The following is a 16,865-nucleotide window of genomic DNA, read 5'->3' on the forward strand; positions in this document are numbered from 1 at the left end:
TTGCATTCTCTCAATTCCGTTAGGTTTTGTGTCCATGTTTATTGACATCCTCTTGTGAGTCTGGTTTTGTTTTTTTGTTGCTGTAGTTGTTTTTGAATTTAGAGCTCAGTCATTTTCCTTTCATAGGAATCTTATCTACAGTATCTAATAGAGCTGAAAGGAATGAGGTCGCGATGAAGGCCTCACTGAACGCCCCCTTGCCCTGATTAAAACTTCCACCCAGCCAACAACCACAGGTCAAAACCCAGTATCTTATGGCAGCTTGTATTTCCAAGAACTACTGTGTAATGAAACAGAATGCTCGTTCAACATGGTTTAAAATAATTGATCCCCTCTAGAACTCTGAACACCTCTTGCTGTTCATCAGAGGGGCGGCGGAGTGCATTGGATGACTCCCTGGGCTCACAGCGGCAGGGTTGTGGGTTCGGGAACCAGCTGTAGACTCTGCTGTTGTACCTCGAGTGAGGTCCTCTGCGCCAGGGGCTCCGGCCCACCCAGCTGTGTGAGCAGGGACCAGCACCGCCGGGGGGGAATCCCTGGGACGGACTAGTGTCCCATCCAGGGAGGGGTCTCACGCTCTCTAATCGCTGAATGCCACAGGAACCCGGAGGCGAGCTGGCCTCATGTTCTGGTGGGCCTCGGGTGTGGAAGCTACCTCCCTGAGTCCTGAGTGTTCGTCCACTCAGGGGAGCAGCACTCATGCGGAGACCGGGGGACTGTCCACACTCTCAACACGCTCTTACATACCGAGCGTTCTCCTGTCCGCTCTTGCTCTTGTCTCCCAGGAGGCCGAGTTTTTCTCTCACCCACAGTTCGCTTTTGTTTGAGTTTCCTGCAACGATTATTGTTATGATGATCATTATCGGTAATATTAATAGTATCGTTTTATTATTAATAATATCTGGCAGGAGGAAGAGATTTCGCACAACTGTGGCCTCTGAATGATGCAAGACAGCTCCCATGGAATTTGACCCCAGATGATAATACCGAGATAATAATCACATGGACGTGAATATTCAATAATATTAATTTTTGCCCTCAGGTTCATTTCCGTGATTTCGTCATCATTGCGCAAACTGAGAAATCAAAATTTCATTCTCAAGCTTTATTGCTGACAGACATGTTAGAAAATCGCAGCAGCTGACGAGCAGGGAAAAGAATTTACACATTTGTCATACACTAGAACTTGCTAAACCTAGTAGGAACACTACTGGCAATTCATTACAGGTTACCAAGTGTAAATGTTTACTGCTAGGAACTCACTGAATAACACAGCTGGAGAAAGAGGAGTGCACCAGGGCCTAAACTGAGCTTTGAGCTAAATCTACTTTGTGGAAACATTATAATTCATCAAATCCGTCAAACGGGTCTGCTTTTCTTCACCAGTGTTATGACTGGGGCAACAGCCAGCATAGGAGCCAGTAATGGGAGCCGACGAGCGCTGAGACCAGGCGGGGAAGAAGCAGGAGCAGTATTCATGGACAGTGTGGTGGCCTCTTTCCTGACGAGAGGCTGGCGGCCCTTCCGTTTTCGTTAGCTGGAGAGGGCAAAACCAGCCAGAACCCCACCACAGCTTGGACCCGTTTCCCCAGAAACCGAACCGATTAAACTCCCGGGCAGCGTAGAAACTCGATTTTCTCGCGAAACAGATACGTGTCTCTCAAGCCCCCCTCACGCATCAACCCCCCTAAACCCCCCCCCCCCCCCCCCCCCCCCGGAGACCGTGTACACTGTACACTCGAGACGTCAGACCCGCGTGCCCCCACCTCTTCCCGATTCCCTCCCACCCGGGTGCATGAATTATGAATTATCGGGGGCGTCAGTAGTTGCATTTCACTAACGACCCTGCCCCTAGGCAAGGATCCACTTGATCCCCTACTGACCTGCGGCCACGCCTGGGTGACGCCCGGCAGCCGTGACGCGCCGCGCTCACCAGACCCAGGGCACCGCTTTCGGGTGCATCCGAGCTCGGTGTCAAGAAGTTTCAGAGAAGAGCAGAAGAAATCTGACAGGCGGGGAGGTGACTAGACTGCAGTCTGTTGTGGGGAGTAGTAAACAGGTTCTAACGCGGTGCGTGTTAGAATTGATGGTTTAATCGCCTTTAATGGGAGGGCGCTTACTGACAGCCTGCCAGAGCGGCAGCGTGTTGGAGGTGCAAGGTGGAGGGGCGGCCGACTGGAGCCCGTTTCCCACAACGCCTCCCGCGGCGCTCTACAGGTGCAGAAGGTCTGCAGGAAAGCCGCACAATGCAGGGCTTCGTGTCGAGTATTGTATTTCTAATTAAATATTTCTTGAAACCTTGCCTGGGAAGCATTGTAAGAGGATGGCCGCTCTGAAAGGCCCTTTATTGCCGTTGTCGTCAGAGCAATTACCGCCTGAAGAATTGCCGCGCGTAACAAAGGGCTGCCGTGACTAAACGCAACGAGACTGGGCTGGTGCGGGGTTTGTTGTGACCGCGCCGTGACAGCGGGCTGGGCGGCTTTTGTGCTCGTCCGCTTAATTTTCAGCTAAACGGGGTTCAACAAAACACGGTGACACAGAAGACCTTTTTTTTACGTTACAGCTGTTTAAGCCTGCTTATTAAAGCAAGACATCATATGCACATACCGCCGACGTCAGTGTTGAAATGCAGTTGAATAGTTCTTTTTTTTTATCTAGGATGAATGTTGAGCCTGTTTTACCTCGATGCAGGAAGTTCTGACCTGGTTCAGCACGCTAGATAGCTCCTGTAGAACCTACACAGAGTGCAGATCAAACCAGTCCTGTCGGAGCACACCAGACAGCTGTTGCTCAATTGACGAGCGCTGTTACTACTGTTTATTTACTTAATCTCCCATGTTAAAGTACAGGGTACATCTGTTCTAAATGCGAGGTTCGTCTAATCGTATCAAGATGTGGACATTTCCGTCAGCCAGCTGTGCGTGAATGACACTTCTCTGTTTTGACTAATTGTGAGCCGAGTTTTTTTTTCCCAACAGACCTTGGCATCAGTTCCTATTAACAGCGCACTTTAGAATACCACTGTAAAAGTGCAGTAAACATGGGTAAATCACGGAGACGCGTGGGTTGGTGTTTCCAACTGCGATGCCAACCGGTAGGAAAAACCGCGTCAAAACGTATTGAGTGTGGTCATGTCTGTAAAGGAGAATCGCTCCAGTGACAAGACTGTGAGCTCCGCCGAAAAAGTCCCAGACGATCCATCGATAACACCTGTAGACCCGCCATGTTTCCTTTACGTTTTAAAAAAATCTGGAATAAATTGTCACCGGACCCTTCTGCTAAAAGTATCAGGTATTTTCAAGTGTAGTAAACTAAGATCTTCGCATCCAGTTCATATGAATGTATAATACATTCCAGGGCCGAAGTGTCTTCACGAATCAAGAACGCAAGAATAAGGGGAAAGACCGCACACCCCGGGTGTCTTTAGATGAACTGTTGAAATATTTTCGTTTTAAACCGGTTTTGTTGACATTTTCCCCTGGTTTATCATGTGATACGGTTTGGGATTGTAGAGTGGGGTCTCTGCTGGGGTTTGTGATGTGGACGTAGCCGCCCAGGCACCAAGGGCAGTCAGGGTGAGGACTTCCAATTCAAAACCCCAAAACTTTTACGCGCAGGATGCTGCATCGCCAACGCTCCGAGTCGATATTAAAACTACAATCGGAGCGGAGCGTTTTGTAGGGAAGCAAGCTCCCTGCCACGGGCATTCGTCACGTTGGGTGTCCAAAGAGCCCCGGTCCCGAAAGGACCCCGCAATTTCCCTTTCTTTTGCATGCGCCCCCAAAACCTCCCGTGACACACCGGCCGGCTCTGTTTCCGCTGGCTGGGCTTCCTTTGTCTTGTTTTCCTGTCTTAGCTTTTATTTATCCTCTCCCCCCCCCACCCCCACTTGTCGGGAAGATGTGAGTGATTCGTCGGCGGGCTGTGCATATTAATGAGAGGGAGAGAGAGGGAGAGGGCAGGTTGTTAAAGCGCCGACGCTGGAGCGGCGCGGCCAGACGGCGGACGGGACCCGAGCTGACAGCGCGGTGCTCAGGACACCACATTCCAGCCGGGACGCAGATATCTGTGGCGCTTCACTTGTTTTTTGTTTGTGTTAATTCCCGGTGCCGGCCGCTTCAGCAGCAAGGCAATTTAAAATAAACCCAAAACGGGGCTCGAGTGTCGGTTCCTCACCTGTCGAGATGAATCGCTGTACAGCTGCGTTGCTCCTGTTGGTCTTCGCCGTTTACTTTCTCAACGTGGAAGGTACATTTTTTAATTTAATTCTCCGCTTTTCTTCGTTTGATCTGTTATGCGTGGCTTCTAACGCTTGTTCTTAAAATAACTCGGTTATTTTTTCTTATAAATGCGAATATGTGTATACGATTTAAAATCACTTTGTAAGCGTGCTCGTCAAACATATCTGTAGCTACTATAGAAACGGACGGACGCTGGTTTTAAACAACATTTCTGTAGATTTATATACATCAACGTCTAAGTGGAGAAGAACTACTCTAATAAAACCACATTTTCCAAGGTGATGGCTGACGTATCATTTTAAAATCGTAGGACGAAGTTTACAACGACATGGTATTCAAGTCTTTCTTGTACTTTTGGGTGCTATCTGTAAAAACGCAGAGTTTTAACGAATTTTAAATCTAGCTGGGAAACCAGTCATTAAACAAAAACGCGAGTGCGTTTCACGATATTAAGAAGAGGAATGCTTGCTGTCGTCCCTGGTTTTTGTACATCCCACTTAAAGGGGCTCTCAGCCGTGGAGCTCCGGTCGTGCGGAAGAGCTGCGAGCTCAGCAGCGAGAAAGGGTGAAATCTGCTGAAACCGGGTCTCAGAAAGCCCCGCACGCGTTTCAAACTGCAATATGCGTATGCAGATCCCTTTTTAATGTGTAAGGAGGCTGGGGAGGATTTCACTTGTAAAAGCAACCGGTACCCAAACGTTAATATCAAGTTACAACATTTATTCAGACCTGCAGGGATGCTCATAAAGATTTAAAGGCAAGAGATCAGGTACCTCTTGAAGGCAGAAACAGCCACTTTACAAAGCTCTTACGACCTCTTTAAGTGAATCAGCTTCGTTCACCATCTGTTCTTTTTAATTTAATCAGCTCTGAAAAATCTCAAGATTCACAAGTTACTATGGAAGAGACACAAGCCACACAGAATACACCCCCAAATGCTTTGATTGTGGGTGTCAAATTGATGCAGTTTAAGTTTGTTAAGGCTCAGAGGCAAAGGAATAAGGAATTGAGTCTTTTTCATTCCGGCACGCGACTCCTCACTTCGACGTTTCCTGACATTGTGGTTTTCCCTGTGCTGTAAACACCTCAGTTGGGGCTTCTGGAGCGAAATCATTGACAAGGAAGCTGTACAGCACTGCTCCTGTTTGAGTTATATAAGCCGCATGCATGCTGTACTGGAGCAGGAGTGTCTATATGTTTAGCTCTTGGTGCGAAATTCCTGCAAGAGGCAGCGAGCACGAAGCATCTTGCCCCTGGTGGTGCAGTGGTGAAAACCTGAAACGGACCCCGACGCTGTGCACAGGGAGCCTCCAGTCCGGCCGGGGGACGCCTCAGCGTGTAGTGCATCAGGCTGTGTGAAAGAGTGGAAAAGCTAGGAGTGGCACACCAGCGCGAGGCGCAGAAGGACAGAGACGCGAAACGACTTTGAAAAGCGGCTCCCGTGCGCTCCAGCTGCCCGAGCTGAGCTGGCCCACCTGCAGGCGCCGGGCACGGGGCTGGCGCACCTGGCGCTGCCGGGGAAGATTGATGAGGAGCCGGGACCTAGATGTAGGTCAGCTGCGCCTTCAGTGCAGCAGAGAAGAGCGCCGCCGGCCCGCCTCTGGGACAGCACATGAGCACCGTGTGGCACCTGCTGCCAGGGCGCTGCTATTTCAAAAAGGAAGGGCCCCTTTTTTGCAGAATGTGTAGAAATCAGGGTAAAGGAGGTTGTAGGTTTCCATCCAGTCAGCAAAGCTTTGCACAGTTAATGCAGAGCTGCTGTAGCCTTGTTATGAAAAGAGTGAAAATGAACCATGAATTTTTCAATCAGAAATTGGTTGTGTTCGTATTCTCAGCACTGATGCTGTGATGATTAGCCCCAGAAGGACATTGGGAATCCATGTCCTAGATTAGCTATCTGACACAGTGATCTGTAGTGATGCAGAACTGTTTGCCATAGTGTCCGAAATGCCAAAGTTTCACTGATCAGGATAGTGATCTCAGTGGTAAGCAATCATTTAAGAGTCTGTATTTTGGCTTCTCTTTAAGGAAAGGGCTTTTGCGTGCTTTTTAATTGCTCTGTTGCCACTCTGCAGAAATCTCCTCTGCTTCCATCAGTCCTAAGATTAGCTCGGGAGATTCATCATTTTGTGATTTTGGGTTAGACCTGCTTTATCTTTCTTCTGTAATTTCAGTTGCCGTTCTGTTTATACCATCCTGGCTGGGTGTATACAAACACATCCATCATCGCAACACGAGGTTTCGAATTAAAAATGCAAACCCTCTATTTCAATGGGCAAAAGTCCAACTTTTCTGAGCTGGCTCAGCAGGGCCAGATCGCGGCCTCTTGCCTGGTTCAGCTGGTGCAGCCGTCCCCGCTGGCCGGGGTCAAGGTTAGAATGTGCCCCAGTGACTTCAGTCTGAGGGACGAGGCTGCAAACACTTTCATGCTTCACCATGTCCGCACCCTCTCTCTCTCTCTACAGCCTACAAGTGCAAGTGCACGAGGAAGGGCCCGAAGATCCACTACAAGGATGTCCAGAAGCTGGAGATTAAACCCAAACACCCCTTCTGCCAGGAGAAGATGATCTTGTGAGCTCCTTTCGTTTCCTTTCATTTCACAGGGCTTCTCCTCTTTTCGTGCAGAGCTAGGCAGAGGCTGAATATCGGCTGCCGTGTCTGTCCTGGGTGTGAGTGGAGGTGTTTCCTCTTTTTGCTCTTTTCTCACTCACCCCTCGGCAGCTGACGCACGCTGACGCCACTCGCCTGCTTCCCACCTGCAAGTCTCTCTCTCTCGGCTCCGTCCCTTCCCACTCGTGCCTGACAATCAAATTACTTTCCTCCTAACCGCATTACTCGCTCTGACGGGGCCCCAGCCCACGGGTGGCAGTGACGTGCCTTGGGTTTCTCAAAGTCCCTCGGGACACGGTGACGTCGTGCAGCGTCCAGATCTTTTAAGAAGTGCAGAGCCAGTAGGAAAGGATGGAGGTGTGAGCGTCACTCGGGGAGCTTTTGAGCACTCCTACGTGTGAGCAGCTCACCCGAGAGAGAGAATGAACACTCTGCCTCCCGCTGAAATCTCACCACCAGATCAGCTGGACCAGTAACCCAGGCAAGCAATCAGGACCACACCATCTTAGCACTGCAGTCATTTTTTTTTGCATTGAACATTTATTGTTGAAGCTGACAGATAATTGAATGAAATAAAATCCAGATGCTTTATGGCTCAAGGTTAGTGTTCATAAACAGGTGAAAAATGATTTGGCACTCCTGAGCTCAGAATTGATAGCATTGTGATGCATCAAATGAATAACCAAAATCAGTAGCTATATGTGAGGTGTTTTATTCCAATTTCAGAACACCACACTTAATCATTGTTTGCACAGTGATAATTAAAACGGGAATAGTTTTCCACTCAAGCCTTTATATGAAATACGAAAGGAACCAGACACTGTTTATACAAGAACCTTTTGTTCATTTACAGTCCGTTTCAGACTGAATTACAGCACAAGTCTGTAAAGTTCCAGGGAAGCCAGCAGATAATGCAAAGCCAAGATGGGCGGACATTGGGCGTAGCCTTTGCTTTCTGCTGTGCTGGTTCAGTAGCTGCCCCTAATTAAACACCTATTTCTGATGCCTGTTGACTTCCATCTGCTTTCCTTTGCGTCTCACTCTTGATCTTTTGGTTTCGAAGATACTTTAGTGCCCACAGTGGCTATAGGCTACAGCCACTGCACAGCTGGCTCTTGTTGCATACCGGTGTGTTATCGATGATGCGTCAGTCACAGCTCCTCATGTCCTCCTCCTAGGCTACAACCTCTAATTCTTCTCCAGAGCTCCCTTTCTCAGCCAGAACAGGCACTGCGTGTTTGCTGGTCTCCTGGGATAAGCTGGGCTGTGGAACAACCTTCAGCTCTCTTTGGGGAATGTGCACTGAAAAGAAAGACTTGCCTATCAGTTTTATGAAGCAAAGTAGGGGTTCGCGCTGTGTGAATTTAGCACAGCGCTTTTAGTCAAATATTAAATCTTATGAAGTTCTGTCTGTTCACAGCTCCAATTTCACAGTCAGGCTAATGAGGGATGTGGGGAAAGGGTCAGTATTCATCCTGGAAGGATGCTACCATTGACAACAGTGAGTCCTGATTAATAACATGAATGAATTGTCAGTTAAATAATAATTTAAGAAGCAATTCATCGAGCCAGCTGTCCCAGATAAGGGTCAAAGGTATCTGGACCTATCTAAGAATCGTGGGGCACAAGGCACCGTTGAACATGCCCAGCTCGCAGATGCCACACAGACGGCACCCCGTCCTGAATTGAACCCTACAGAGCGCACCAAACTATTTACTTCACAGATAAACTCAGGAGGAATGTGATTCAATAAAAGCAAAAAGTGCACAGTTTACACTATTTACACCACAAAATAGACTGAATTCCGAGGTATACACAGCGCCATGCTCTGCGATTAAGAATGAGGCAACAAAACTTCCGGTAAGGTGAACCGGCCTTATGCCATTGTAAACCAGCAGGCTAGTGAATTTCAATCCAAGAAAAATACTGCTGTCTACTTCAAGACGATTTTGCTCACAAATACTACTTACTCATTCACTCTGCATGCGGATCATGTTGTAGCATTTCTGTGGCGAAATGTCTGCTGCACAACCCGTACTTATTTGCTTGTACTTCGCATCAAATTAATCATTACAGTGACTAGTGAGCAGGAAGGGCCAATTTTAAGTCAGAATTCTCGCGAGCTCTTGTTCCCGCCCGTGCCGAGACCAGGGGGTTTGCAATAAGTCGACTATACAGTACTTTCACGTGGTTTGCTATTTTGTGCTTAATTCGGAATGTGTCAAATGTTGCGATACTGTCAGTTATTATATTACCGAGATTTAATCACTGGTCTGAGAAATTGGGACTGCAGTTCCAAGGATAAAGGTGAAGGATACTGGCAGCAGACTGTTTTTGATATCTGAGATTTAGTTAAATTTGTTTCAAATCAGAGAAACAGATAAATATAGTGCTGTGCCACCGCAGTTTGAATACCGAACAAAACCACCTAAACTGCCGTCTGTCGCCCTCTAGTGTTACTCGGAAGTATAACGCTGCAAACTCCGCCTCGATTATGCGCCTGAAATTCGTGCGTTTCCATCCCACCTTTATTTCTAGAGACATTTTCCTCAACAGATTTGCACAAAAGTAAAATGAGCTACACTTTTTTTTCCCCAGAGGAAAACATCAGATTTCATATCGTAATTCAAAAAGTACAAATAAAAAAGTAACATTGTTGTAACCCAAAATCTAGGAGATAGCAGATCCATCCCTCAGTTGTTGTTTTTTATCATTTAAGCGCACGTTGTGGAACTCCAAGCACGGCTGGTAGTGGCAGTACCTGCTTTCTTTTCAGTGAATACGTGAAGCGAGTTGAAAAAGTTCATGGCGTTTGAAAGTGGCAATATTTTCAAATGCGGCAGGCTGAGCTGTTCTTTATTTCGTTATATAAAAGGCACCGAAAAACGCAACGGTGTCGGGGAGAGACAGGCTTCTTTTGTCCAATCAGCTATTAGCAAGCATGTGTCCAGCCTTTTGGGGTGGCCCATCGTTATTCCAGTGCTGTTTCTCCGCAAACTTTCTCTCCCCGCCTGCCAAGATACTGAGGGCCACAGATTAGCACAGCGATTGTGCTGCTGCAGGCTGGGATTGATTGCCTACAAACAACTTGCCTGTCTGTTTGCATAATAAGGCTGGCCTGGCTGTGATCTAAACAAGTTCTCAGCAGGCTGCTGGAAAACCAGCGTGTCTCTCTCTCTCTCCCCGATCTTTGAACTATTTGCATGAGGTGCGTGTTTTTGTGAAAACCTCAGGCTGCTCGCGGCTGATGCAGTCGTCTGATACTGCAGCTCTTTCCGGCTGCCCAGCTGATCATTTGAATGGACCCACCAAAGAGCACGGGTCCAGGTGAGCTGACTGACAGCAGCACCTGCACAGCCGTGTGGAGCTCATTTAGCAGTGAGGGAAACTACTGTGTGGGGTTTTTCTTCTTGCTGTTGTCGTGCTCATTGAGATCAAACAAACAGAAAGAGAGCTCTCGAGCATTAATTCTCTTTTTTTACCCTTGGCTTTTTTTATCTGTCTTGTAAATATGCTGTTACAAACCATAATAGGAGCTCTAAAATGAAGGTTAAAGAGCTACGCCACAGTAATTCCATTCATTATCTCTTTTGTTTCGTGTAATATTTTTTGCTGATTTTTACTTTTTATTTTGCTCAGATTGTCATTCACCCTGTTACACCTGCAGTTTCAGGAAATGTGTCATTTGCCCTGTTACACCTGCAGTTTCAGGAACTGTCAGGGCACATGAGGCAGTGTCTGTGCAACATCTCTCAGTGATTCTCAAATGCTGCTGTGGTTTTTAGAAAATGCATTTTAAATGCAAGCAAATGTGCCATATGTGTACAGCGTGCCTGCTGCTGCCTGTTAATCCCTAGAGTTTGAATAAACAAATTGAAAAATAACACCCTCCTTCTGTGAAACTAGGACGAAGCTTCACCAGCACCACTGTGGTCCGACTCTGGTCCTGCAGGGCATCTGGGTCTCTTTAAAGCACCAGCAGCTGAAGACCCAGGAGCAGCCAGTAAACTGGGGCAGTCAAGCCCATAATGAGCTGGTTCAGGTCAAGCAAGACCTGCAGGCACACCAGCCACACAACACACACATTCAACACCTTTTAACTGCCAGATCAGACAGTAGGTATTCAGATCTGCTCTGAGAGATAGGAATATGGGAAGCTGAGCATGCAGAGAAGATGTGGAATAACAGAGGTAGCCACACAGTTGGCCTGGTATGGACTGTGGCTGCTTTAGCTTGGCTGGAGTCATTCTTGTGTCTCTGCACCTCCCAGGAGGAGGAAGCTGATCTTGGACAACTGTTCGCTCACACACAATCTCACCCATCTCTGCTGCTTGCATGCAGTCTTTGTTAATCTTTTTCCTGATTATTTTTTTTACTGGAACCGCTGGGTAGCACGACTTATGATGACCTATTCAAAGAGACTACCTGCATTGTGGTGTGCATGGCACAACACCAAGCACAAGGCAGAAGCAACACAGGCACAGGCTGAGTTTGCCACAACCATAGAGGAGTTCTGGGAAAATGGGACAAGCCCAGCGGCATTTGTGGAGCTTATTGTAATGCAGCAGTGCCCTGGATAATTTCTTTATTATATAATCATATATAGGTGTGGATAAGTGACTTTTAAATAGCATTTTCAGAACAGTTGCAGCCATGAAACCTCTGTCCTATACCCAGATGATGCCTTACATGATCTTGATGTTTCTTGAGCTTGGGATTCCCAGTACCAGTACCACTGATAGTGGTGTCTCTCTTGTGTGTCTTTCCTAGTGTGACCATGGAGAACGTGTCTCGCTTCAAAGGCCAGGAGTACTGCCTGCACCCCAGACTGCAGAGCACCAAGAATCTGGTCAAGTGGTACAAGATCTGGAAGGACAAGCACAGGTGAGGCCTGCAGCTCCCGAGACCCTTCGCTCGTAGGGTGTAGCCATCCGAATCCGAGCGCAAGACGGGATAGGAGCTGCCGGTTTTCAGAAGGAATTACACCACCAGAATAATCGGCCATCAGGTTCACAGGGAGAGTTTGTGCGCAGTGTTGCCTTGTCATCCTAGAGCGTGAAAATGAACATCTGTGACTGGTCTTTAATTTTAAACGTGTCATAAACAAATGTCACAAGTATGTTTGGAAGAAGACTTTCAGGCATCTTGCTCATGCTTTGAGTTTTGATCACAATTTCACACGACTGGAGTTATTTGCTATTTTATTGTTCAATGCAAACAGTACTAATTGTCTTAAATGCTGTTCGGAAATTTCCTTATACCAGTTCGCCATCTGCTGCTTGCAAGAGACATCAACTGCTATTCCATTACTGCCCGTTAGGTGTCATTGTTGCAAAATATACAATGACTGCAGGTGGCTTCATGATTGCAGGAAATGAAGACACAATAGTGCAAGTTTACTGTCGTATGTACCTGAGTACATGTGAAATGTGTGTTTTCCTCACGTGACATATTGCATAACAGATGACATAACGTTGACATAAAAAAGACAACATATGACACTACAAATTGTTGGAGATAGGACCATGGTAGCAGCTATAATTTTTAGCAGCACTCAGACACGAAGGAAGGTAGTCCAGAGAGCTGTTCTAGGTCCAAAACACTAAAACGTATGTCTGTAACTCTTGATCTGATGTTTTAAAGATTACAAGATTACTGCAGGAATAGGTTGTATGTATAAAGTTAACAATAGTAACACAGAGCACAATCTGTGAGGGAGATGCATGCAATATTCTCTCCTCAGCACCATCTTGGACACAATAATAATATTGATATGGTAAAAAAACACCGTAACATTTAGCCAGAGGCAATTTCTATCACCAGTACATATTCAGACATTAGTGACAAAAATATTACAAATAATACTTAACCTAAACATTTCATAACCACATGTTAGTCTGTGCGGTCTGTAGAAAAATTCATGCTTATATGCAAATACTTAAAAAATAATAGTTGTTATTCAGTGCTCAGGCATCAACAGTGTTAGTATTCTTACAGACATTTGATGGAGCTCACAGCTTGTTCCTCTTTTTTCTTACAGGGTTTATGAAGCTTAAATCAACGGAGCATGCAGGATTTGACAGAAACCCCTTAAAGATCAGACTGTTTTAAAAGCACAAATCTTATATCCCAAGCAAAATTCTCTTTTTACAGACAGCAGGAGAGATTATCAAGGTCATAACAGATTATTTTTAATCTGTTTGTGCCATTTTTAAAATGAAAAAAAAAAAATCCAGTACCTTTTACAGTCACCATTATACACTGGTAGTTAAGTGCTTTTTTTAAAAAAAAAATTATATCAGATATGCTTTTTGCATTGCAAACAACTCTTAAATCATAGCTGGATGATGAGGGCCTTGATAAATCTGGCACAGAATAATGTTTCTCACTGAAAAACATCCAGCAACACTCCAGTTTCGTTTTCCCATGTATCTGTCTCTGTTCTGCCTGTGGAAGGCTGTACAAACCCTGGAGTGCTTGATGGGGTCAGAGTCCCCTTGATGGGGGCGCAGTCTGTTGTCTTGGTGTGCTGACAGAGGCCACGTGTTTCGTGAAACTGATAGATTCGGGGTGGGAGGACGAGGGAGGGGGGTGAGGGCAGGTTTTCGCACTTGTTTCCTTTTCGGTGTGAACTATTCCAGAAACTGTCCTGAGTCACCCCAGCGATCGCCAAGACTGACTGGGAAGACTGACCGTCAAGTTCCTCTTTGAGGAATAGTTTTGCACAGGGTTTGCAAGCCTGTGTCACACAGTCCAGAGTACTCTCCCTCTTTCACCACAGACTGCAACTGTACTTTTATACCCATGTTACTGAAAAACCCTATCCAGTATATATATATATCCACAAGTGTCTGGGTACTGTTTTCTTTTGTATTATGTCCTAATATTTGCTTTACTTTGGGCAGCACTTGTATTCCTCACCAAACTGAATGTACAGCCTAATAATTGTTTTTTTTTTGCTAAAACTTTGCATTTCACTTGTTTTGTATCTCATATATAAATATATAAATAAGCAGCTTGTAAATAGATGAATACTATGTAGAAAAGACAAATACATTTATTATCTCTTAATGTAATGTATTGTATTGCTAAATTATCATTTTGCTATTTAAATGTTCTGTAACAGAAATGTGTGTTTCTGTGAAGGGTCTCTCCAGGCCGTTCTGAAGAGAGTGTGTTGTGATGCACAAGCAATAAAACTTTGAAACAGATGGTGTTGTAGCTTTGTGTCTTCATTTTTTCAGTTTGTTATTTTAATGAAGTCTCTGTTTGTTAGTATTTTATTGAGGCCATTTTAATTATGAAGATCAGAGGTCTGTATAAATGCAGCACTTTGTATAAAGATAACTAGATATTTTTAAAAAGAAAATACATCTGGTGGGATGTAAAATGTCAAAGTACAAACATGAATAATAGAGGAACACCCCCCCAGGCAGGCCAGTCTGAAGAGAGTGTGCTGCGGTGCATAAGAAACACAACATTGAGACCCAGTGGTGTTGTAGTTTCATGTTTCAGTTTTCTTTATAAAACCATTAAGATGCAACGCGAGATGAAAACGAAACGTCAGTGACGAACCCGTCCCATGTGGGGGATGACCATTGCTCGGTTTTTAGGTGTTGCTTTGGAAAACAGACGCTAGATGGAGCCACAAACACCCTTTTAGACGCTTTGCCTTGCGTTGAATGCGATTATTAAAGCGGTGTGCACAAAGTATACGGACTGGATTTGATTTTATTGCATTCATTCATTTGAAATTAGTGTGTAGAACTATAGAATCCCCTTTGTGTTTCCTCAGGTTCCCTTCTCTCCTGTTATCGTGGGAACTTATAACCACCTGCTGTGTTTCTGGTGCTACTAACGCGTCTTGGGCAGCCTTAGATTCATTCAATATTATACTTGAAAGAAACCTTAATGCGTGAACCTTAATTCATAGAATTGGAATATTGAATAAGGCTCCACTAAAACTGAAGGACTTCCTTTCTGAACATTGGGGTGAAGAAGAAAATTCATGAAAAAAAGTATTTCCCAAATGAATCCTTAATTGTGACTTTTGTTCATTCCACGTTCACCGGCTCTAAAAAAACAGGAGGGTCTGTGACCAAACACCTGACCTTCAGAGGACGTACTGCACGTACTGCAGGTGTTCAGCCTCGCACTGTGTGTTGTGCGCGGTGGGCCTCGTGTGCTATTAGCACGTCTCTCACGGGCCAGCAGCTGGCACGGGGTTTTTTTTTGCCGACGGTAGCTGTAGCAGCGTAGTGAACTGGCTTTCCAGCCAGAGTTTTCAGGGAGATCCCCCTGTCCAGGAGACCGAAGCATCGAATCCCGACACGTCGGCGACATTGCTCAAGATACCCAGTGGCTGGCGTGCAGTCGTGCATTGAGGCTCCGGCTAGGTCACGACCTGCCTTCCTGGGTTGATCTGCAGTCCAAAGTTAGCTTCAGCAGCTCGTCACAGCCTTATGGATGTTTTCTTTTAATTCCGGCCTGGGCAGTATGAGACAACTGTCTTCGCTGAAAACAAATTTCAGTTTGATTTGGCAAAACCTTTAGTCGAGGGGCGGTGAGAAGGAATTCTCCTGCGTCGGTCTGTCACTCGGTGATTTTCAGATACATCCTCCCAGGTGCGTGTCCAGGCTGTTTTCCTGCGCCCACTTGGTTATTGACAGTGGAGGGCTCTGTGCGATGTTTAGGACAGACACGGCCTGAGGCCGGGGACAGCTCTGTGGAGGACACGAGTCTGTTGTGCGCGCAGGAGTGAACCCTCGCTGTGTCGCACACGTCTCTGATCAGGGCTAGTTGGGCCGTCGTGTCGTGTCGACTGGGTGAGGCATCGCGGTTATCGCAGCGAATCTCTTCAGCAGGCGGGTGAAACGGGTCCGAGGAGAGCGCAGCTGGAATGACTGAATGACCAGACGTCACAGCGGTACATTCACCCCGTCGCCGGCAGAGGGCGCTCTGCCACAGGCCACAGCCACCGTTAGCGCCGGGACAGGGCGCGCACCTGCGGCTACTGCAGCCCAGTTTTAAAAAGCCAGTTTTACCCCACCCTGGCGGTCTCAGACCCAGACCATAACTCGGACAAAACGTGTAACCGGACGAAAACGTGACTGAGTCGAATGCGCTGAGAGAAATACAAGCAGTGAAGGGAATCTACATACTTCCGAATCATAACACCAGCTCAAATCAGCACCTGCACTCTAAGGTACTGCGCTGTTTGCACTATGTCCCGTCTTGGCTGTATTACACCGTCTATTGTCTGTTTGTCATTTGTCATCTGTTTTTTCCCCCCTCTACTGTTACTGGGTACAGCTGGAACGAGCAAGCATCCCAGTACTCTTGTTGTGTATGGCAAATTAAAAAAAAAAAATCTTGGATCTTGAATCTTGTCTACACGGTATGCGACTTGTGTAGTTCCACTGCGTAACAATTTAAAAGGCAAGATTTCGGGCCGCACAGTGGTGTAAAATTCAACGCGTCCACCTTTCCCAAAAGGGGCGAGTGAGCCTCCTGCACGGGGCTCAGTCCCCACCTGGAAAGGGCCCGTCCCCCTGGACTCCCTGGCGAGAAGCAGCCCTGTGCACCGGCCGGAGGACAAGAGGGAGACCGAGCGGAGCTGCAGGGAAGCGCTCGGCTCTGCACGACCCTGCAGGCGCCGCCAGCCACGCCCCTCCGGCAGCGGCCAGCAGCCAATCAGCGGGGCCGAGGCCGCAGCCCGTCCTGGCGGGGGGGCGGGGCTCTGAGTCTCCTGGGCGGCGGTTTTCCTGGTCGGCGCGGGGCGAGCGGCTCGCGAGGTCCCAGTCTGCTTTTAGGCGCCCTGCTGAAACGCCCGGTCGGTGAAGTGCACGTGCCCGGAGCAAACGCAGCCGCGCGCAACCGTTTCTCCCCGCGAGAAGCCATCCGCCGCGAGGAAGACGGACTGACCTTCCCGGCAGCCCCCACCCCGCCTCTCGTGGACGGGCAGGTAAGGCGGGCACCGCGCATGCGCGGCCCGGTCGGGAGGCGAGGGTTGCCG

General features: G+C 47.2%; 2 protein-coding genes across 2 annotated transcripts in view; both read left to right on the forward strand.

Moving 5' to 3' along the window:
• The first annotated feature begins 3,929 nt into the window (after positions 1 to 3,929).
• Positions 3,930 to 14,059, forward strand: cxcl14 (C-X-C motif chemokine ligand 14). The gene is made up of 4 exons (XM_088932858.1): positions 3,930 to 4,248; positions 6,706 to 6,811; positions 11,621 to 11,734; positions 12,891 to 14,059. The coding sequence occupies exons 1-4, from the start codon at positions 4,185 to 4,187 to the stop codon at positions 12,904 to 12,906; spliced, it is 300 nt and encodes a 99-aa protein (XP_088788984.1). The 5' UTR covers positions 3,930 to 4,184; the 3' UTR covers positions 12,907 to 14,059.
• A 2,642-nt stretch (positions 14,060 to 16,701) lies between these two features.
• Positions 16,702 to 16,865, forward strand: part of fam13b (family with sequence similarity 13 member B) — a 64,125-nt gene continuing 63,961 nt past the window's right edge. The window contains exon 1 of the mRNA XM_088932864.1: positions 16,702 to 16,814. The gene's annotated coding sequence lies outside the window, so the exon portion shown is untranslated. The remainder of the gene's footprint in view (positions 16,815 to 16,865) is intronic.

The sequence above is a fragment of the Atractosteus spatula genome, chromosome 14 (assembly GCF_055471065.1).
Source record: "Atractosteus spatula isolate fAtrSpa1 chromosome 14, fAtrSpa1.hap1, whole genome shotgun sequence".
NCBI classification, from domain to species: domain Eukaryota; kingdom Metazoa; phylum Chordata; class Actinopteri; order Semionotiformes; family Lepisosteidae; genus Atractosteus; species Atractosteus spatula.